Source organism: Pelobates fuscus, chromosome 11, assembly GCF_036172605.1.
Source record: "Pelobates fuscus isolate aPelFus1 chromosome 11, aPelFus1.pri, whole genome shotgun sequence".
NCBI lineage: Eukaryota > Metazoa > Chordata > Amphibia > Anura > Pelobatidae > Pelobates > Pelobates fuscus.
This window is the reverse complement of record NC_086327.1, coordinates 48,839,755-48,862,173: the sequence shown is the minus strand read 5'-3', so window position 1 is coordinate 48,862,173 and position 22,419 is coordinate 48,839,755. Positions and strand designations below refer to the sequence as shown.

At 46.0% G+C, this 22,419-nt stretch overlaps 1 protein-coding gene across 4 annotated transcripts in view; it reads right to left on the bottom strand.

The window, feature by feature from the left end:
• The window catches only part of LMTK3 (lemur tyrosine kinase 3), a 54,600-nt gene extending 53,014 nt beyond the window's left edge, over positions 1-1,586 (bottom strand). For 3 of the 4 annotated variants that reach the window (XM_063436792.1, XM_063436794.1, XM_063436795.1), the window contains exons 1-2: positions 1,232-1,586; positions 753-883 (exon numbers count right to left, since the gene is read on the bottom strand). In XM_063436792.1, the coding sequence (XP_063292862.1) occupies positions 753-840 (88 nt within the window). In that variant the 5' untranslated portion in view covers positions 841-883; positions 1,232-1,586. The remainder of the gene's footprint in view (positions 1-752; positions 884-1,231) is intronic. The other variant, XM_063436793.1, reaches the window with a different exon arrangement.
• Positions 1,587-22,419: the final 20,833 nt, after the last annotated feature.

Here is a 22,419-nt window from a genome sequence, read left to right as displayed (position 1 = left end):
ACAATGTTGGGATAGTTTATGTTGCAACAAACAAGGTTTACTGATATCACTGCCCTCACGCAGAGGGAACACCATTATCCTGGTACATTTAAATTGTCTGGCCATGTAATTCATCATTAATAGTTTCTCAGGCTATACTGCATTAACTATTAAAGCCTGGAAGTTAAATAGCCATAGTGTGTATGATAATTATTGTAAATGTTAATTTTGCAGCCTCTTTGTAATCATTTACTGCCACAAAAAATAGCATATTACCATATTCAATGGCTATTTCTTCAAGGGTAGAATATAATCCAAATTTTAGACGTACATTGTAACATGCCAAAAAAACAAAATCGGATTGGTTCTCACCAAGCCCAGTAAGTAGTTTTTTCTCTCAAACAAATTAATAAATATAAATAAGCAGCATAACAAGCTGATTTTATGGTGTGATTTAATCAGAAATACCTCTGTCGTAAAACCTTTAAAAGAGCCCACTTGCAAACGGAAGACAAACAAAGGATTTCATCGGTTAAAAGGGAAAAATAAACAGACAGGACATAGGAGGGTGAGTGATTTGGGATAACTGAGGCATTATTTCTAAAGATAGATAAAAATGCAATTAATGTCAGAATTGAGGAAAACAAGGGTTGCTGTTTGTGCTGTTTGTGGTCCTTATACAGCGAGCTAAAACAAGAATACACTGTATGTAATGCATATAAAACAGAATGCATTAGAGTTAAATAGAAGAAATAAGAAGAGGGGTAGCTTACCATTTTCTGTTGGGGCTGCTAAGGCCTTTTCGGGATTGAAATAAGACATGGAAATCAGCAGAATGAACAGGGGGTCCAGTCTCAGCATCTTAGGGGGGCAATTTCTGAGGTCCTGGAGATATCAGACTCTGCTACAGCAGCATGACCGGAAAAAAGAGAAAAGGACAAACAGAATGCATCTCACGTCATGAATACAGACAGGAACCCATGTAAAAATCATGCAATTATAGTATCGCTATATAGATAAAAAGACAGCTGACACAGAAATGACGTTAACGGACATGCCAGCAGTGCAACAGAATTTTTTATTTTTAATCCTCAGCACACGAAGGGTTAAATCTAGGAGACTACACTGTTTCTGTGATTTTTTTTTTTTATAAATAATGTGTTCTGTTCCTTTTGTCACAGCCTGGGAAATAATTGTTGAAAATAGAGATACACGTAGAATGTAAAGGGGCCTTAATCAGCTTTTCTCTTACCTGTTTCCCCATTGATATGATGGCATTGCAGAATGCAGTGGTTTACGATTCATGTTTCGCAAAATATCCCCTTGTCTGAAGAAAAAAAAAAAAAAAATCCCACAGACTGGAAAAATACACACATGCACACACAGATGGCTTGGTGGTTTTCTTGAGAGCAGACAGAGAAAAATGTGGTAAAAGGTGATGTTATTCAGTGATATGATTTCTGTCTATTGAATGAAAACCAAAATTCACACATATACATGTATATATACTGATATTTATGTAAATATGAATATACATACATATATGTGTGTGTTTCTCTGTTACAAAATAAATGATGCAAAAATATAATAAATATAATGAAGCTAAGATTTATATTTTTCTTCTCTGTATGTTGCAAGGGCCCCCTTCTATGTGATGGATAGGAGACCCTCCTATAGTCCTGCCCACTTGACTTTAGAAGTAGAGGAAGCGATTGGTGGTTAGGTCTGTCTTTTAGAATCCTTAGAAAAAGAGATGCTGTAAAGGGGAGGGAAATATCTGTTGTCATGGATACCTCCGTGGCAGCAGCCTCAGCAGCAGCTATAACCGAGAAACTGCAGGAGAAAGGCTCAGGCTAATCTGGTGGAAAGGCAGATCTGAATTCACCTCCATTGTGGTGGTGATTGAGAATATTTAGGAGGACTATAGGGACATGGCTACGTCATCAGGCCCCTGTATTTTATCCTCACACCTGGGGTAGTCATATTTTCTTTGCAATTTGGCTTTTAGCGTTGCCAGTTGCTTATGCAGCTCAGTCATTAGCAATATTTACACCCTGCTTGGAAAGCTAAAATGGAAACTGCCCTCTTGCCAGGAAAGGATCAGAAATATCAAATAAGTGAAACGTGTAATCAATATTTCTAATTGATTTGGAATTCTCTGACATTGCACCGGGCAACCGAATGCAGTTAAATGTTGCAAACCATGCAATATGCCCCTCCATCTAACACGTAGACAGTCACAGGAGTGAGCAACAAATTGCTGCATGCCTTGTTAACCCCTTGGGCACATAAATGGTTAACAGTGAAAATAAGAATTGCATTATCACAGGCGCAAACACAGAATATGCATTAAGATGCAATTTATTTACAGAGCATGTTAAAAAAAAGATTAGATAGATAAACTGAAAGACAGACAGACAGATCAGTGTGTAGATTGAATTTTTTTAATAATTATTATTTTTCATTTTAAAAAGGTATTGTGTATTTTTTGTGATCCATACTTGAAATGTAAAAAAGATATTGGTAAAATATCTTTATAGTTCAATTTTATCAACCAGTTGTTTTTTTAAATGTGTCTCCAAAATGCATTCATTCTTTTTAGGAGGTAATATTGTCAAATTGTATCAGAAAATTCTTTACACACATATTTTTAAGATGTTTATTAATTAAAAATGATTTATTATTAATTATTTAAAGATAAACTGGACCACTTTCATAACATCATTGTCTCTGACTTTTGTCCACTATATTTCCTTTTCTGCAAAAGTGGTGTTAAGAGGACTTGTGTTAATGTCATAATCTATTTAAATAAATTTCTGTCTGTCTATCCATCCATCTATTTCTCCATCTGTCCATCGATCCATCCATCCATCTATCCATCCATCAATCCATTCATCCATCAATCCATTCCGCCATCAATCCATTCAGCCATCAATCCATTCATCCATCAATCCATTCAGCCATTTCCTAAACCACAGATCCCATAAACCACTAATGGAGTGATAAGGGAAAATACCAACAATCAGAATCACGGGCTATAAATTTACAAAGCTCTTTTTTGGTTGGGGAGGGGGTCTGATTGCTGCCTAAATTAATAAAATATTAACGTTATAAGGTCATTAACTGCATTTTGTATTTTAAATCAAATTTACTTCATATGGACAATTGTTTGTCTACCCTGACAGATTTGGCCACTAGATTTAGAGTTTGGCAATAAGCAATGGAAAATGACTATTATGCTTGAATATCTCCACTAGGGAGCATGCATAGTTAAATGCACACTATAGTTATATTTAGCCCCCCTCCCTTCCCTCAAAGGAAGGGAAAAGGTGATTTTACTCACCTTTTTCCAGTGCCAGTGCCAAACTTGATTAACTTAACAAATCCAGTACTTTCCTATAGGAAAGCATTGGGAGGCTATTGCTCATGCGCAGCAAAATGCTGCACTGTGCCAATCAGCATCTCCTCATAGCAGCACTGAATTTAATCAGCAGCACTGACCCAAGAAGCACCTCTAGTGGCCATCTGAGTGACTGCCACTAGATGTGTCCAAGACCAGGGATCAGCAACCTATGGAACTTCTGCCATGCATGGCACCCGAGGTGCCTTTGCACCGCACTCAATGCTGCCAGAGTCAAACAGGCTCTGGCCTATCAGGCCTCCCAGTGGGACTTCAGGTGTCTGCTAGTGCAAACCAAGTGGTGATTGCAGATGGTGAGGGGCAATCCTCAATTTATGCATTGCAGCACTTACAGGAAGTGTAAAATTCCTCCTAGCATCTGTGAATGGCAATTCGCACTGGAGTAGAGCAGCCCGCAGAAGCTATTGCAGATCCTGCCCTTGACCTGTACCTGGTCATCCTGATCCTAACTGGACCTCAGGGAAGCAACCCACACTGCACACAGATGCAGAATAAGCCTCCCCTCATACATAAAATTGGGAAACTATTGCGCATGCAGGGCAAAACACTGTGCTGCACCAATCAGCATCTCCTCATAGAAATGCATTGAATCAATGCATCTCAATGAGGAATGTTCAGTGTCTCCATGCAGTGAGTGGAGATGCTGAACACCAGTGCTGCACACTGTGCAGTACTAACACAGGAAGCCCCTCGAATGGCCTTCTGAATGACTGCCACTAGAGATTTTACTAATCTATAAAAGGCTATAAAAGCCTAATGGCAAGCAATATCGGGCATGTTTGCTATGCCAATTGTGAGTTGTCATAATATAAAATCTTTATTAAGAAATATAAAGTGAGTGAAATTAGTTTTAAAATGACATTTTTCTTTTGCAATCTTTTGTATACATGACAAAAAGAGGAGCAGCAGCAAGAGTAATTTTAATTTAAAAAAGGGAATTAAAAAAAACTAATTTAAGGAGAAAGTGAGTGAGCAACTTATGACCCAGCCCTGCCTTCTGCAAAGGCCAAGGATGGTTGCCACGTTGTGTTGCCTTTGGGAATTGCAACCTTCACTACAAGTTGTAGGATATGCGTAACAGTGCCCACCTAGGAAGGAATAGTCTTGCAGAGCTTTGACCATGTTAGCAGCTTTGTTGGTGACCACTAGCTCAATGTACAAAGTTTGGACCTCCTCCCCTACCTCCATACCCAGACACCATGGACTGCCATTAGTGTGTCGTGGAAGACAGGAAAGTATGTTGGACAGCAGGAATACTACATACATCTGTCGGGAAGTGAACCAATTGAACTCTTCAATCTCTTGGTCTCTGTGACACAGCCCTCTCATGGTTTTCCTTCTATCTCTCCCAACGCTCCTTCCGTGCCTCTTTTTCCAACGACACCTCCTCTCCTTGACCTGTCTCAGTTGGAGTCCCTTAAGGTTCAGTTCTTGGTCCCCTTTTGTTCTCTTGGCAAACTCATTCATTCATTCGGATTCCACTACCACCTGTATGCCGATGACACCCAGATATACCTCTCCTCCCCTGATCTCTCCCCCGCTGTTCTACAATGTGTCACCAATTGCCTTTCTTCTATCTCTGATTCAATGTCCTACCACTTTCTGAAACTCACTCTCTCTAAAACTGATTTTCTTATTTTTCCTCCTCATAACACTGATCCTCCTCCTTCACTCTCCATGCAGGTTGACAGTACCTGCCTCGCCCCATCCTTTCAAACTTGCTGTCTTGGTGTCATTTTTGATCCTGGCCTCACCTTTGCACCTCATGTCCAGTCTGTTGCTAAAACCTGTCGATTCCAGCTTAAAAACATTGCCCGCATGCGCCCCTGTCTTACACAAGATGCTACCAAGGAGCTTGTTCACGCTCTAATAATCTCTCGCATGGATTACTGTTATTCTCTCCTAATTAGTCTCTCCAGAAGCCGTACTGCCCCCTACAATCTGTGATGAATGCTGCTGCCATGCTGACCTTTCTCTCCTGTCGCTCCTCTCACACTGGCTTCCTGTACTCTACAGGTGTCAATTTAAAATATTAACCCTTACCTATAAATAGTTTACCAACTCTAGCCCCTCTTACATTTCTTCACTGATTCATAGGTATGCCCCCTCTCAGTCTCTCCGCTAAACTGGTGGCCTTCTCCTGTCTGCTGCTCGCACCCTTACCGCAAATTCACACCTGCAAGACTTCACATGGGCGGCTCCTTTCCTTTGGAACAGCCTGCCTACCGCTGTCAGACTCTCCCCTAGTCTTCAATCCTTTAAGAAGTCCCTCAAAACCCATCTTTTCAGGATTGCTTATGGCCTCCAAGAGTAACTTGTATCTCTCAATACTTCCTCTTCCTTTCCTAAAGAGCCACTCTCCACTCTCACCTCCAGCTCTGCTACTTCCCCACCACGTTTATTTGCTGTCTCTCTTAATACCCTTCCTATTGTGTTTTTAAACCCCACCTCCTCTAGACTGTAAGCTTGTTTGAGCAGGGTCCTCAACTACCTATTGTTCCTTTTACATTTCGTTATTGTCTCATTTGGTTAATTCCCCTCTTATTGTAAAGCGCTGTGGAATAAGCTGGCGCTATATAAATACCAATAATAATAATAATAATAACTACAGCCTAATAATTCTCTGTTCAGGCCACGTAGCTAACCATTAAACCCAGCAAACCGCTCTCTCTGCTGTTTCGCTCAGACTGAAATCCTCCTAGCTGTTTTATTCCCTGTAACATCTTACATTTTTTTGAATAGGTAAAAGACTCACCATTCAAGTGTGCATGGAAGATGTGACACGTCCGCCCTTAAAGTGACCACATAATTAAGGCAACCCCATAGTCAATGAATTTGGAGTCACAAAGATGATGTGGACCAATCAGAAAGTGCGCTAGCCTATATAAAGTTTTGTTCATTGCCCTATCATGGTTTCTGCCTTGATACACGTTAGTGGTCATAGTAAGTTTCTCTTAATATATTCTGATATTGACTTCAGTTTGTATTTGACTTTGTGTAATTCTGGTATCCTGACCTAGCTTGTTTCTGACCTTCACAGTTTGTTATTCAGTTTATCCATAGTTCTATATCCCTGACCTTGACATTTGCACAGACGTTATTCGGCATGTGCTTAAACTTTTATATAAACCTTTGTACAGACGATATTCGTCATGCACTATAACCTTAAACTGAATAAGACACGGACACAGTTAATTCTGTTGGAGTATAAAGTCCACAGCTTTTATTAATTAAATTATTAATTAAATTATCATAAATTAACATAATTTAGGGTCATTGTCCAACTATACATTAAATTACTATACCCCCCACACAGTACCCCTGACAATGACCCTACCAATTGAACAATATATAACAAATAACAATTCACTTGAAACACGGCCTACCAAAGAGGCCCCACATCATATTGTTAACTGTAGGGGTGTACCTCAGACACCCCTACACCCACAGGTTCGTCGCCACCGAAGAGCTAGAACCAACCAGTCCTTAATTCCATCAGGCCTACACCTCGGCCTGTCCAGTCCAAACTCTACGCCAAATTCCAATTTCTACTATGCCCTGTTCCGCCGCTGTGACTGAAACGGAACTGCTAAACCTAGGGAGGGTGGGTGGGACAATTTACAGGTAAGAAAGGCTCTGGTTAAAATGGCCCCTATTCTAAAATGGCTGCTCTTTATACTCCCTGTCTCCGCCCCCAAGCTCCATTAAACTAATCCAACCCCCAAACACTAGCACCTGCCCACTTCCTGGCTCTGTCAAGGCCCACTCCTCCTACTGCGTTGTTCCATGGGCTTCATGACATTTGCACAGACGTTATTCGGCATGTGCTTAAACTTTTATATAAACCTTTGTACAGACGATATTCGTCATGCACTATAACCTTAAACTGAATAAGACACGGACACAGTTAATTCTGTTGGAGTATAAAGTCCACAGCTTTTATTAATTAAATTATTAATTAAATTATCATAAATTAACATAATTTAGGGTCATTGTCCAACTATACATTAAATTACTATACCCCCCACACAGTACCCCTGACAATGACCCTACCAATTGAACAATATATAACAAATAACAATTCACTTGAAACACGGCCTACCAAAGAGGCCCCACATCATATTGTTAACTGTAGGGGTGTACCTCAGACACCCCTACACCCACAGGTTCGTCGCCACCGAAGAGCTAGAACCAACCAGTCCTTAATTCCATCAGGCCTACACCTCGGCCTGTCCAGTCCAAACTCTACGCCAAATTCCAATTTCTACTATGCCCTGTTCCGCCACAGCACATGGCTTGACCTCCTTAAGCGCATGTGCGACCCCCACCACACCTAAACAGGGCCTGCTCAATACCTTCGTGGAACCCAAGGTTCAACAAGTCGTTCCCCACATCTGACAGGTGTACACCGTCCCTCCTGAAATACCCAGGTAACATGCCCTCCAACTCTCTGTGACGCACCACTACGCCCCCAGAACGTCTAATGAAAACTGACATCATCTTATTCACCTTACCCCTCGATCGAGCTATTGCAGCCGGGTCCCTGGCGTGCCGCCACGCAAAACGCGGAACCATTTCGGACCACACCACCACCACGCCAGGAACCAGCTCCCTCAGCCGATCTACATCCCTTTTCATCCTTCTCACCAATTCCCTTTGTGGAATCCCACCTAGGTCGTTCCCTCCTCCATGAATCAATACCACATCCGGGACCGACCCTCCAACCACTTTCTGAAACAAGAAATTACACAAGCTCTGCCAACTTGCTCCCCTGAAACCAAACCAACATAGAGTCACTCGTTCCAAAGGAAAGCCCAGCTGTGATCCGCTTCTGCGAACTGCGGCCCTCTTCTCCGCCCAGTACACATACGAGTGGCCCAGCAACCAAACTTTCAAACCTGAAAAGAGACAAAGTTAGTGGCAGAAAAAGGCAACGTCCCCATCCCCAGATACTTGCACCCTAGCAATTACACCAACATATCAGGCCTTACATACGAGCGGAATCGCACGGACTCCCACCTCCCAATTTGCTTGATCTTCTCGTCCCCCAGACCTAAACGCGCAGCCTCCGTCGCTGCCCCAATGCGAAAGGAGTGCGTCCCAAATTGACTCGGCTCCAAACCCATTCTCTGCAGACCCATTCGAAACATCCGTAGAAACTGAAATCTCGACAACGCTGAACCATCGGCGTGTAAAAAGAAACAACTCTTACCTTCTGGCCGCACCTCACAGTACCTTTTGCCACAAGCCACCGGGCAAGCCTCTGATCCTGGCAACTCATACAGTACCACCGCACGGCCCTTGCCGTACACGTCCGTTTTAGACCGGCGCAGCCATATCTGCACCTGATCAATACCCACGACCACGTCCTTGAACATCAAACCGCCGTTCCCCAACTTGTTGGCACTCACCAGCTCACTAATGCGAAAAGCCCCAAAAAACGCCCAGACAAACGCCCCGGAAAATAGTGTCACTTCGAAAGGGGAATTACACAGATCAATCAACACACTTAACAGGTTTTGCAAAACCGAAAACGACACCGGTCGCCTCGGGTCCGCGAGCTTCTTACCCTTCTTAAAGCCCTTCCAAGCCTGGCGTATTAGAAAATTCTTCGTAATGTCCTCCCACCCGTTGAACTTGAACAAAAACGCCATGGCGGACATGCACCTATCTATCACGGCCGGCGACGCTTGTTTAGCAAACAAGCGACACAGTACCCACAACAGCACGTCCACCCTCTGCCCTTGCGAACTGTCACCCCCTACCTGCTGTACCGCCTCGTCCCATTCTTTCCACACCTTGACATAGCCAGACCACGTGCTCGGCGCAAGAGAATTCTTTATACACTCCCCAAGCATGCGGTCCCGAGCTGCCACATCTCGCCAGGGCAAGCCTGCCCCTGTGCCAAAGCTTCCGGCGCCGCTTCCCGAAATCGTTCCCACTGAAAACGAGAAAGCGCATCAGCTACCACATTCAACATACCAGGGATGTGCCTAGCCCTAAACACCAAATTAGAAGACATACAAAGAAGGACAAAACGCCGCAGCAAACACAAAACAGGGGGGGACGACGCCGACAAACTATTGATCGCCTGTACGACCGCCATGTTATCTGAGTGAAATATAATATGCTTGTTGGATAACACCCGTCCCCACAAACTCACCGCTACCACTACCGGGAATAGCTCCAGAAACGCCAGATTTTTAATCAGCGAGCTTTGCCTCCAGGCCTCCGGCCATGGCTCAGCGCACCAGTGACCCCCCAGGTAAGCCCCAAAGCCTACGCTACCAGAAGCGTCGGTGTATAAACTAACAACCTCCCCTGATGCCGCCGGCTCTCGAAAAATCACCGTTCCATTAAAATCCCGCAAGAACCGGTCCCACACCATTAAATCTGCCTTCATATCCGCCGAAACCCTAATGTAATGCGACGGCAGCCGCACCTTACTCGTAGCTTGCGCGAGGCGCCTACAGAAAACCCTCCCCATGGGTATGACCCGGCACGCGAAATTAAGGCTCCCCACCAGCGATTGGAGCCCTCGCAGTGTCACTTTCTTGGCCCTCCCTACCGTGGCCACCAGCTCCCGCAGCCGTGACAATTTGTCCCCCGGTAACCTGCATTCCCATTTACAGGAGTCAATTTCTAAGCCCAAAAAACTAAGGCACGTCGTAGGCCCCACCGTCTTGTCCTCCGCCAAGGGAACCCCTACTTTATGCGCCACCCACTGAAACACGTCCAATATCTGTTTACAGCGGTCCGAATCCCTCGGGCCCACGCAAAGAAAATCATCTAGGTAATGCACCACCGCACCCTCTGCCGATTCCGTCCGCACAACCCACTCCAAGAAGGTACTAAACTTCTCGAAATAGGCGCACGAGATCGAACACCCCATAGGCAGGCACAGATCAACAAAATATTCCCCTTCAAAACAACACCCGAGCAGATGATGGCAGTCCGGGTGTATCGGGAGCAGTCGAAATGCCGCTTCCACATCCACCTTTGCCATCAGTGCACCATGCCCCAGCCTCCGAACCAACTCGACTGCCTTGTCAAATGACGTATAAGAGACGGAGCTAAGAGCCGTGTCGATGTCATCATTCACCGAAGCCCCTTTTGGGTACGATAAATGGTGAATCAACCTGAATTTGCCTGCCTCCTTCTTGGGGACCACGCCCAACGGGGATATTCGCAAATCGGGCAATGGCGGTGCCGAGAACGGCCCTGCCATCCTCCCCAGTTGCACTTCCTTACTTAGCTTGTCCCTCACCACCTCTGGGTGTTCCCGCACTGACTTAAGATTCCCACATAACGTACCAGGTCCCCTAACTACGTAGGGAATAAAGAACCCTTCCCGAAAACCCCGCCACAAGAAAATAGCATCTTCCCTGTTAACGTATTGCCTTAGCCAAGGCAACATCGCGTCTATTTTCACCGGAGACGCTCCCAACGGGAGCTGCGGTGGCTGCCGCCCCTGCGGGCCTGCTTCCCCCGCCAGACTTACCCTTTTTGAAACAACGGTTGACACCGTGGGACCCCCCGCAGCCTGAGCATTCGTGCCGGAACCTGCAGTTATTTCCCCATTTGCAATGTCCTTCGTTGAACATCCAACAGAAACCTTTCTTTTGCCCAGCCGACCCGGCCCCTGAGGCCGTGCCGGCTGCCCCAGGAAAGGGCGCCGCCTTCTGGGCCATCATAAGGCGCATCCATAACGCCAGGTCCATTTGGTCCCACCGCATGCTCGCATTCGCTGCCAGCCGCTGACGAAATTGTTCGTCGTACCTCCACCAAGCCAAACCTCCGTAGGTCCGGTACGCGTCACCTATCCCGTCCAAATAACAAAATAGTTCTGAGCAACGCCCCGGCGCCTTCTCCCCGATTACGCTAGCTAGAATGCAGAAGGCCCTCAACCAATTCCCAAAGGTCTTAGGTATCTTGCGATACCTCCGCCTTTTCTCCTCTTCCTCCTTTTTAGCATCCTTCTTATCCTCCTCCTTCAAGTCTAAAAACTCCTCTAGGGGAAGGAGGGAAAATATCTCCACAAACTCACCTTTCCATATCTTCTCCTTCACTTCTATTTTTAAATGACATCCGAGGGGGCCCGCGAAGGACACGTGCACATTCTGTCGCGCCGCGTCCGGGACATCACCTACCTCCCGCTCTTCGCCCCCTCCTTCCAACCCAGACAAATCAGCCCCGGCTCCGGACTCACCTCCGCCATGACCAAGAATCTAAAAATGTTCTTAAATCATTCAACAACTGTCCTGGGTGTCGTGTGTGTGAGAACTCACCACTCGAACCTCTGGCCGTAACTGGCTGCAGAGGCGCTGTCCTTCCGTCCACCTTTTCAGGCACCGGAGAATCCCGTTGTCGCCGACTCCCATCCGCCTGGACTCGCCTCGAGACCGTAGGGGTATTGCTCCGAGACCTGTAGGGAGAAGGAAATCTGGGTAGTCTGTCCTGAACCTTCCTCACCCGCCTTTCCTCCCTACGTTCCTCCCAATCCTCCTCCGCAACGCTGCGTCTCGCAGGGCGACTGCCCTCACGAGATGATCCCCTCCACCGATCACTGAGCCTCTCTCCCGGCGAACCCGATCTTCTCCGCTGACTCCTCCTCATGCTATCCCTGGAATCACGCCTCCTGCAACATGAGCCTGCTAAGCTGCACCCGCTCCGCGCAGGTGATCCTTCCCTGCTCCCTGAACTCCTTGCTCTGCTCTTCGAAATGCTGCGCCTGACGCCAGAGAAGCGTCGTTCTGCTCTCCACTCACTCCCCGAGGCCTCCCTGTCATGAAGCTGACCCTGGGAGCGGCCAGATGGGCCCTCCCGCCTACCGCTGACATCCCTAACCAGCTTAGCAGTTTGAGCACCCTGTCCCTCAACTGTCAGTGCCGAGCCTGGCCTCTCCTCGGCCGTCTGCCCCATGTCCGATTCATCTCCGCTATCCTGGCAGCCTGCCGTGTGCCCAGACCTACTCGCTTCTTGTGAGGTCCCCTTGTCCCTGCATCTGTCTCCCTGACCTGCCTCAGCCTGAGACGTCCCTGCCCTCACACTGCTGTCCTGGCCTCCCCCCACAGCTTGAGGGGCCGTCATACATCCGCCATCACCATCACACCCCTGCCCTCCAGCATTCGCACTAGTGGCTGACTCACCGGGACGTGTCCGCTTCGTGCCGCCGCTCATATGACTCCCAGCCGGCCTGGCCTCCGTCCCGGCCGTCTTCCGAGATCCGCCAGGACCGTTCCTCCTGCCAGCCGCGGAACCGCGTGGCTTAGATCCATCCGCCACCATGCGCTGTGCGGCCGTCCTCGCCAGGCCGCTGCCGCGCCCACCGGAGCGAGCCGTGCGCCTGCCTGGCTCTGTTGACCGGGCCTCACCCGGACCGTCGGTCACACCACATCCCGCCGAAGGGCTCCTCCTCCGCCGCGCTGCAGGCCCAGCGCCCGGGCTCAAACGCTGAGGTGGTCTCGTCCTCCTCGCCGGTCGACGGGCCGGTACCGCAGGAGCAGGCCCGGCAGTCCCCAACTGCTGATGAAGCCAATCCAGTCCTCTGTCCTTCACAGCTGCCCGAACACCATCCAGGATCTCATCTAGCGACGCCATAATCCTGCAGAAACGACAAAGAAAAGAACCTCGCCGACCTGACACAATTTACAGGTAAGAAAGGCTCTGGTTAAAATGGCCCCTATTCTAAAATGGCTGCTCTTTATACTCCCTGTCTCCGCCCCCAAGCTCCATTAAACTAATCCAACCCCCAAACACTAGCACCTGCCCACTTCCTGGCTCTGTCAAGGCCCACTCCTCCTACTGCGTTGTTCCATGGGCTTCATGACTATTTCTGACTCTGTCTTTATCTGTATTAACGTTAAGTCTGACTACTCTAAGGTGCAGTAATACGTTTATCTAGAACCTCAGTTTGGGGGATTCACCATTCCTCTAAGTTGATATGCGACCCTGTGATAGATGGGACAAGTTCTTGCTGAAAGTGAATAACATATTGTGGACCAAGGGCTTATATCAGCTGCTTAAAAAGCTCCCACTGCAGTGATCATTTGATCAATCAGGTGAGTGAATTTGTTAGGCTGCTGTTTTGAGATGGCCTTAGAATGGAATCCAACAAAAGTTTGAGTGGTCTGGTGGACACACCCCTGGGATGATAGGGAGTTCCCTTATCCAACTGCCTCTGTTGACTTGTTGACTACTGGAACTATCCTCAACATCCACCCTGCTATGCCTAAATATAATAGTAGTGGAGGAGGTGATTCTGGTGTTTTGCTTTCATCCTGCCTATGTTTGTGTTAAAAAATGGGTTGTTGCTTGGAGGATTAACTAATACTGTAATGTTATTGTGTTTGAAACACTACACTGCACCCAGCTCACAGTGCACTGCACTATGCTCACACACATATGCAAGCACACACTGGAATAAACACACTGAGAAAAACAAATTTAAATAAAGGATTTTGGAAGTGTCAGTGACTAGCAGTACAAGTTCACTCCACTAGACATAAACAACAGTGTAACACTAGGATGAATGAAGCAGGCTATCTCTATAACTTAAAGTTGTTGTAAGTGGCACTGGAATTAGCTAGGCAAGAGAAACGTTTTTTTTTATTCACCTGATGTTGATAAGTTCATTTGTCCTCGTCCAACCAGCCCGTACCAGTTGCTGGCATAATCGTCGACACCACCCTGCTCTTAAGTAGGGGGAGGAGGAAAAGCTTGTGAAAGTGGTGAGAATCAGTTACACAAGTGGACCTGCATTTTCTGCTCTTACCCCAGTAATACAGACTTGTTCTGAGTTTTCAGATGTAGGTTCATACTGGCACTAGTAAGTTGATCCACCACTCTCCCTCTATTCGCTTCCTTACCGCACATTTTGCAGTTTACAAATGTCCCTTCTTTGTGGCAGTCAGAGTGATCCCAAACTTTGCCTCAACTTAACACATTAGCCTCAACCCTTCACTTTGCATCTGAAGATGCAGGTGGATTATCATCGTTTACTGTGGAAGTTGTCACAACACTATTGCAAATGCAAGTTTTAAGAACTACTGAGTTGGAGAATTTTCAATTTTTTCTATTTTAGCACAAAAATACAAAATCTAAATTTATAACAGTTTGTAGCACTGTGAAGACACTTTTAAAGGTTCCGTTCCAGATGAAGATGGATCAGTAGGTGAACTCGGTCTGAATCAGTGGCGGATCAAGAGCGTGATCGGGAGTATTTAAAGAAATACTCCATGCACAATAACCACTACAGCTCTGTGTAGTGGTTATGGTGCCAGGAGTGCCTGGACCCCATCCCAGAGTAAATAATCAAACCGTTTAAGAAAAGTTTGACAACTTACCTGGGGTCTGTTGGGATATGGGGCTGTAGTAGGGCATAGGAGCAGTGGTGTGTGTGAGTGGTGCAGTGTGTGTGTGTGGGAGGGGGGGGTGTAGTGTGTGAATGTGTAGGGAGTGTGGGACAATGTGTGAATGGGGGGCAGTGTGTGTGTGTGGGGCAATGTGTGTATGGGGGGGCTGTGTATGTGTGTGTGGGGCAATGTGTGTATGGGGGGCAGTGTATGTGTGTGTGTGGGGCAATGTGTTGATGGGGAGCAATGTGTGAATGTTTTTGGTGTGTGGGGGCAGTGTGTATGGGGGTACAGTGTATGTGTGGGGGGGCATTGTGTGTATGAAGGGGCAGTGTATGTGTGTGTGGGGGCAGTGTGTGTATGGGGTCTGTGTATGTGTGTATGGGGCAATGCGTTTATGGGGGACTGTGTCTGTGGGGCAGTGTGTGTATGGGTGGAGAGTGTATGTGTGTGTGGGGCAGTGTATGTGTGTGTGGGGCAGTGTGTGAGTATGTGGGAGAAGTATGTGTATGGGGGCAGTGTATGTATGTGTGGGGGCAGTGTGTGTGTATGTGGGGGAAGTCTGTGTATGGAGGGACAGTGCATGTGTGTGTGGTGGGTAGTGTGTGTATGGGGGCAATGTGTGTGTGTGTATGTGTGTGGGGCAGTGTATGTGGGGCAGTGTGTGTATGTGGGGGCAATGTGTGTAGGGGGGGCAGTGTGTGAATGTGTGGTGAGGAGGGTAGGGGGGCTTTTTTTTATAAAAAAAAGAAATGTAAGAAGGGAGGGGGGACATTTCTCAATCCCTGGTGGTCCGTGGGGACTCCCTGGTGGTACCAGTGGTGAGAGTGAACTTTAGCCTGCAGTTCCAGGGCTAGAGTTCACGCTCACAAGATCCGGAGCATTGCCGTGGTGATAGAAGGACCCGGAGGAGCTGCAAGCTGAGGCCTCTCTCCCTCCCCTGCCAGGGCTGACCTCCCCTCCAGTCCGTGAAGGCACCTTGCAGGGCTGGCGCTTGGACAGTGCCAGCCCTGCATTAGCCAGCAAGGGAGAGCCTGGGGGGGGGAGAGGGGGGAATTGTCCCGCCAGTGGTCTGAATCCAATTAGATGCTTGCTAAAGTTTATTGTATACTTTCCATGCCTGTAAGATCAAGTGTACTAGAAACATAGAAACATAGAATGTGACAGCAGATAAAAACCATTCGGCCCATCTAGTCTGCCCAATTTTCTAAATACTTTCATCAGTCCCTGGCCTTATCTTATAGCTAGGATAGCCTTATGTCTATCCAACGCATGCTTAAAATCCTTCACTGTGTAAACCTCTACCACTTAAGCTGGAAGGCTATTCCATGAATCCACTACCCCCTCAGTAAAGTAATACTTCTTGATATTATTTTTAAAAATTTGTCCCTCTAATTTAAGACTATGTCAGCTAGACCTTCTTCTTCTACATACCTTCCTTTTTTTATTTTGGTATTTTTTCAGTGCATAAGGAGGCTTGAAGTGCCACAACAACAGTCCTCAGGCATTCCAACACGCATTACATGTGGGGAATATGAGACACATGCACACATTTTTTATAATAGAAACAAGCGTAGATAGGTATGTCATTAGAGCATTATCGTTAAGCAGAAAAGTATTGGTTATGCTAACTGAAATCAGATTGGGATATAATGATAAGAGCAAGCTTATGTTAAGCAAAGTCAACCTGTCCAGGTAGTGTAGTGAGTCTAGTGTGTGGTGTATCCTGTGAGAGTTCATGTATGGTAGAGTAAGAGAGTGCAGGATAGCAGACCTGGTGTACTGGCAAAGTAACACATTACACACATTGTGGTGAGATCACTGGACAGGTTGCGAAGAAGTGGCGTCAGATTCAGCGCCGTCCACAATATATCTTGGAACAGAGTCCTGTGTGGTGAATATGGTTGCGGACTGTGGGAAACCAAGCTAGCTCCTCTGGCCGCTACTCCGGTCATCCATTCGATGCTCCTGCGGGGGTCGCTTCTCAATAGTGGGCTCAGTCTGTATTGGGGAGCAGTGTAGCGCTGCGGAGGCGGGGTGCCCCATCAGGCTCAGGGTGAACCCAATGCCATGAACCCATTGGTAGTAGTTCTAGGGCCGGTATGTGCCATGCTCGTTCTGTCAGCTGCACCCAGAATCTGTTGAGTATCACATCCAGAGTATGCCATTGTGCTGGGGCCCCGCTGTGTCATGCTGCGATGATATCAGGAACCATGTAGAGGAACATTGTGCGTCCACCATCTTGTTTCCCTCCGCTCCCGATCAGCTCAGGAGTGGTACAGGGTTCTGTGGGACAGGTTACGCTGTGGCAGCTCAAGTCGGCGGGAATTTGGATAACTCCCACCGGTCCGGGGGGGGCAGTGAGTCATCGATCGGAGAACTGGGAGAGTGGCCATCTCTTCCCAGCTCAAGTTCCGGTAAGTCTCAGACCTCGATCAAGTTTTTTTAATGCCGTGCCGGGTCTTATATGGTATCTCTGTGTATACCGTCGGCTGGTGAGTATTTTGGTCATTGATATGGGTCAGTGTCTGCTTGTGGCTCTTAGTTAGCTCAGATGCGGAAGCTCAGACGAAGCACATCTGATCTGATCAGCGGTCAGGCTCCGCCCCCCCTCTTTTGTTTTTAATCTAACTAATCCTTGTTTTACATTCCTTTTCTCATTTCTCATTACTAATCCAATTAATTCATTCAATGTGTGAACTGCTGAAATTGCAGCAGAATAGCAAATGTTAATTTGTTAGGGTGATCTCAAGCGATAGGCTGGATCAGTAAATATAGAAAATCCTACTCGTAATTTACCACTGTGAAGCTAATGAAAAGCTTTTCATTGTTTCCATCATGTTAACCTTGGTGGATGCCATCAGTTTGGTGAGGCCGATGACTCTCTAGGCACAGTGAGAAAAGGGTTCCACATCTGTATTGCTATTTAATTTAGGGAGTAAATAGTGTTCATTTAATTTAAAGTAAAGGGTGATGGTAATAATGACAGAGGGTGAGCTACTTGAGGTACTTGTAGCAGATGTTGTTATAACTGTCTCAATTGGATGATGATTCAAAAACAGATAGAGATGGACTTGGACAAGGTGTAATTAATCTGTTCATAGTCAAGTTCCTCCTGGATCAGAGGTAAATGTACTATTTCTGCAGTGGTTAGGGAAAAAAAATGATATAATCAGATTCATCCCCACCAACACCACCACCAAGACCAAACACTGGGGACATTACTTCGGTGCTCTGCTCTACCTCTTTCATAAAGGTTGATTATGATGGCAACTACAAACTAGATTCTTCTCATCTCTTCCTCAGTTGCTTCTTGGTGGGAGTCTGGAAGGACAAATTGTACTTTTTCTGTTGCTGATAAAGGCACTCTGTTTGTTTTTGGAAAAGCCACGCTTTACAAACATGACACTACTACTTCTGGGTCTTACTGACTTTAGGGTTGCAACTGCAGGTTATTCGGCTACTTTAGACTTAGAGTTACCAGTTGCAGCATACAAATGCCTAAAAAAACATTTGCCTCTGGGGTGAAAAGGACGTTACGGACATGCTAGTCTAAGAATCTTGAAGCTAAATTTGTTCTTTGAATTAGGACGTACCATTGATTTGAAAGTATAATTTATATATATAAGGACACGAATGTGTATTGTGTAAACCAACACAACTGTATAAAGCCATAAATGGGTTGCTGCTTGGTAATTTGCTTCTATTGTAACGTTATTATGTTTGACTATTTAAAGGAGATCGTAATGGCAAATATCAAACAGTGGCATTTGTATTCTTACCATTAACATATCAGTCTTCTTAGAATCCTAGTGACATTTTAGGGTATTAAAAGTATTAGCAGTTTAACCCCTTAAGGACCAAACTTCTGGAATAAAAGGGAATCATGACGTGTCACACATGTCATGTGTCCTTAAGGGGTTAAGAATTGTGTTTCGTTAGGACAAAGAAGGATGAGGTACAAGGATGCACAATATTTGCTTAATTTTACCATAACCACTATAATCAATTGTAATAGTTGTGATGTTTGGAAATCCCCTTTAAATATCTTAACCTGTGGTCTGCTAAAATAACTGCACTGAATTGAACCAATATCTAAATAAATTACATTAACCCATTTTGTAATTGTAAGCTTAGCATTCTAGTGAATAGACTCTCTTCTTTTAGGGTTATTTACCAAGCAAGAAACTATTGCAAATGCAAGTTTTAAGAACTAATGAGTTTGAGAATATTCCAGGTTTTCTATTTAGAATATTCCAGGTTTTCTATGCTATATATATATATATATATATATATATATATATATATACACACATACATTACAAAATATGAATCCCCTAGTCCAGGGTTTCCCAATAAATTTTTCCCATGGAACCCTTTGACATAGAGTATCAAAATCTCTCCCTCTTAGTGACGTCATATTCCGGCTCCAGCATCACTGCTGTGCGCACCCCGCGATAATGGCCGCTGCTCAGCTCCCTCGCCTCCTGCCTCAATTATCGTGTCAACCATTTTGTTTCACAAAATTGTGACGGAACCCCATTTGTGTTCTCGCGGAATCCCAGGGTTCTGTGGAACACCATCTGGGAAACGCTGCCCTAGTCAATTCATAACAGTTTGTAACACAATGAAGACACTTTTTGAAAGGTTCTGTTGCAGATGAAGATGGATCAGTAGGTGAACACTATCAGAATCCTCTTAAATGTTTGCTGTTAGATCACATGTTCTAATCCAATTAATTCATTAAATGTGTAAATTTCAGAAATTGCAGCAGTATAGCAAATGTTTGTGATGATCTTCCGCTAGGCATAGTGGGCATGCGGTTTCACATCTAGATTATCCTTCAACAGAAGAAGACAGGGTTTGTATCAGTGTTCCTTTTATTTCCTCTTGGGCCTATTACAGTGAAAAGGTCTGTATGATCAGCTCATATGTTAATACAGTCCTTTCTACCTGACTTGACATCTGGCCAGGTTATTCAATATAGTGTGAACTGGTAGGAATTCAGAATCAATTCAAACGGAATTCCAAATTTTAGGCCAAAAAACCTGAATAAAATTTAAATAAATAAATAAATATCTTCAGCTATTTTTTTCAAAAATGTTAAACTCACTTTGAATTCCTCATGCTTTAGAGGCAAAGAGATAACAAAGTAGTTACATTCTAGGGCAATGATGTCTATTCATATGCTTCTGAAGTACATTTCCCCTGATACTCAGTCAGCCTAAAGACTGGCAGAGAATTATGGGAAATAAGTTAATAAACACAAGGATGCCATTGCCAAGGTTAGCGTGTTCTAGGGTGATTTTTTTAAAGCCTCTTCTCTCAGTTATTAAAGATGCTACCTTTACTCCAGTTATTTCCTATTTTTGTTTGTCTGACACAGTATCACTCTGTGGTTCATTTCTTAAATCACTAATTGCTTCCACAATGCCTGCACTTAATTAATTTCCCAGTGTCACATTCATGTCTCATAGCAAAGAAGTGAGTAAAATACTTTTTTTTAAATTATAATTTATCTATTCAATGTATCAGTAACAGCACAAGTTGTTTTGTTTTTTTTACCTTTTTTCTCAGTAAATACCACAATATAGGTTTTATGCTGCTTCAAAATGCAGTGCTAAGCTAATGACCCCATAGAAGGCAGGGGAGCAGGAGGTTAATAACCCTCTTAGGGGTTTGTGGCACAGGGCGCCATGACAAAGGTGGCGCACTGGGGCCAATACAGCTTGCAAGTTATACTGACAGACAATTTGTTTTAGGGACTAGAAGGTGCCAGGAGGCTCCTCTCAACTCGGAGATGAAGACCCAGCTGAGTGCTACCTGCAGTGTCTTCCCTTCTGTAAGAGTCTGAGACAGTGAGTGCACAGTGGGAAACAAACCTGGTGTACTGACTTCTGACTGCCAGTTTCCTGGTGCAGGAGCAGAGTAATTCATGGGAGGCGGAGTTCTGCTCTGTATTCCTACTCCCACACAGAGAATTCAGAGAATTGCTGCCTGCAGGGCCGGCCCTTCCATAGGGCAGACTGGGGCCATAGCCCCAGGCGGCACTTTAACAGGGCCAACATTTTGCCTGCCCAGCCGTTAGGGGCCCGAGCCGCCTCTACTGCATAATAATATGACCTTGACCATATGTCAGTGACCGAGGGCTCGACGGCATGCCCTGTATGCCGGTGGGTGCGGGGCCCCTCCACTCAGTCTGCCCAGTGAGAGGCCCTGGTCTGCAGCTCCGCCAGGTGTGAGCTGCAGACCATGTAATGGAGGTCTCGCGAACTCACAGAGCATTGCCACAGGTTACCACGACAATGCTCTGACTGGAGCTTGTGAGCTACAGACTGGATAGAGATCCCACTGGACCACCAGGGAAAAGGTATGCCAATGTGGGGAAGCTTGTCACAGCCTCCCCACAGCCTGCACCGCAAAAACCTGCTCCCCCAAAAGCCTGTACCCCACAACCTACCACATACTGCCCCCCCCCAAAGCCTGCACGCCACAGCCTAGCCATTCACAGTCTTCCATATGTTTCCGCCATACTCCGCACTGCCACAGCATTTACAAGTGAACAATACATTTAAATACAACCCTGCAATCAAACGCAAACATTAAATACAAACACACCCTGTATTAAAACACAAAAATTATATACAAGCACACTTTCAATCAAAACACCAACACTATACATTATATTATAGCTCCAATTATGTCGCAGTGCTTTGCGGATATGCAACCTAGTAATTTTTTTACTTAGGCGCCTTGGAAAATTATTTAAATATTAAGAGTGCCTTGAACCTAAAAAGTTTGGACTACACTACACAGCCACTACTACATCTACAAACACTACATCCCTTACGCAGACACTACATCCACTACACGGGCACTACATCCACTACACACAGGGCTACAACACTATACATTATATTATAGCTCCAATTATGTCGCAGTGCTTTGCGGATATGCAACCTAGTAATTCTTTTACTTGGGCGCCTTGGAAAATTATTTAAATAATAAGAGTGCCTTGAACCTAAAAAGTTTGGACTACACTACACAGCCACTACTACATCTACAAACACTACATCCCTTACGCAGACACTACATCCACTACACGGGCACTACATCCACTACACACAGGGTCGTCTTTAGCGCGGGGCAAACGGGGCAGCTGCCCCGGGCCCAGTTGCTCCTGGGGGGCCCCAGAGCAGCTGCCCCGTGGGCCCCGCGATTTGAGCAGCCCCCATTTACCCGGCAGTGCGGCTGCACAGAGCCGCACCGGCCCGCCAACTAAGGATCCCCCCTGGGTGGCCCATGCACCCGGGCCACCCGGTAAGCATGTGTGTGCAGGGGCCCGGTCGGGCGCTGTGACGCTTAAACAGCGCGACTGGACCCCTTCCTGTACCGGCTGGGAGGAAGTGAGTGCCGCGCGTCACTTCCTCCCACCGGAGATAATAGCCGCGCGGGAGGGAAGTTCCAGAGGAGAACTCCCATCTGCCTCAGCCTGCCACTGGACCCCAGGGAAACCACCCTCCAGGAAAAGGTAAGAACCTGGAGGGTGGCTAAATGTGTGTGTGTGTGTGTGTGTGTGTCAGTAGTATGTCTGTGTGTGTCAGTATGTTTGTGTATGTCAGTATGTCTGTGTGTGTATGTCAGTGTCTGTGTGTGTATGTCAGT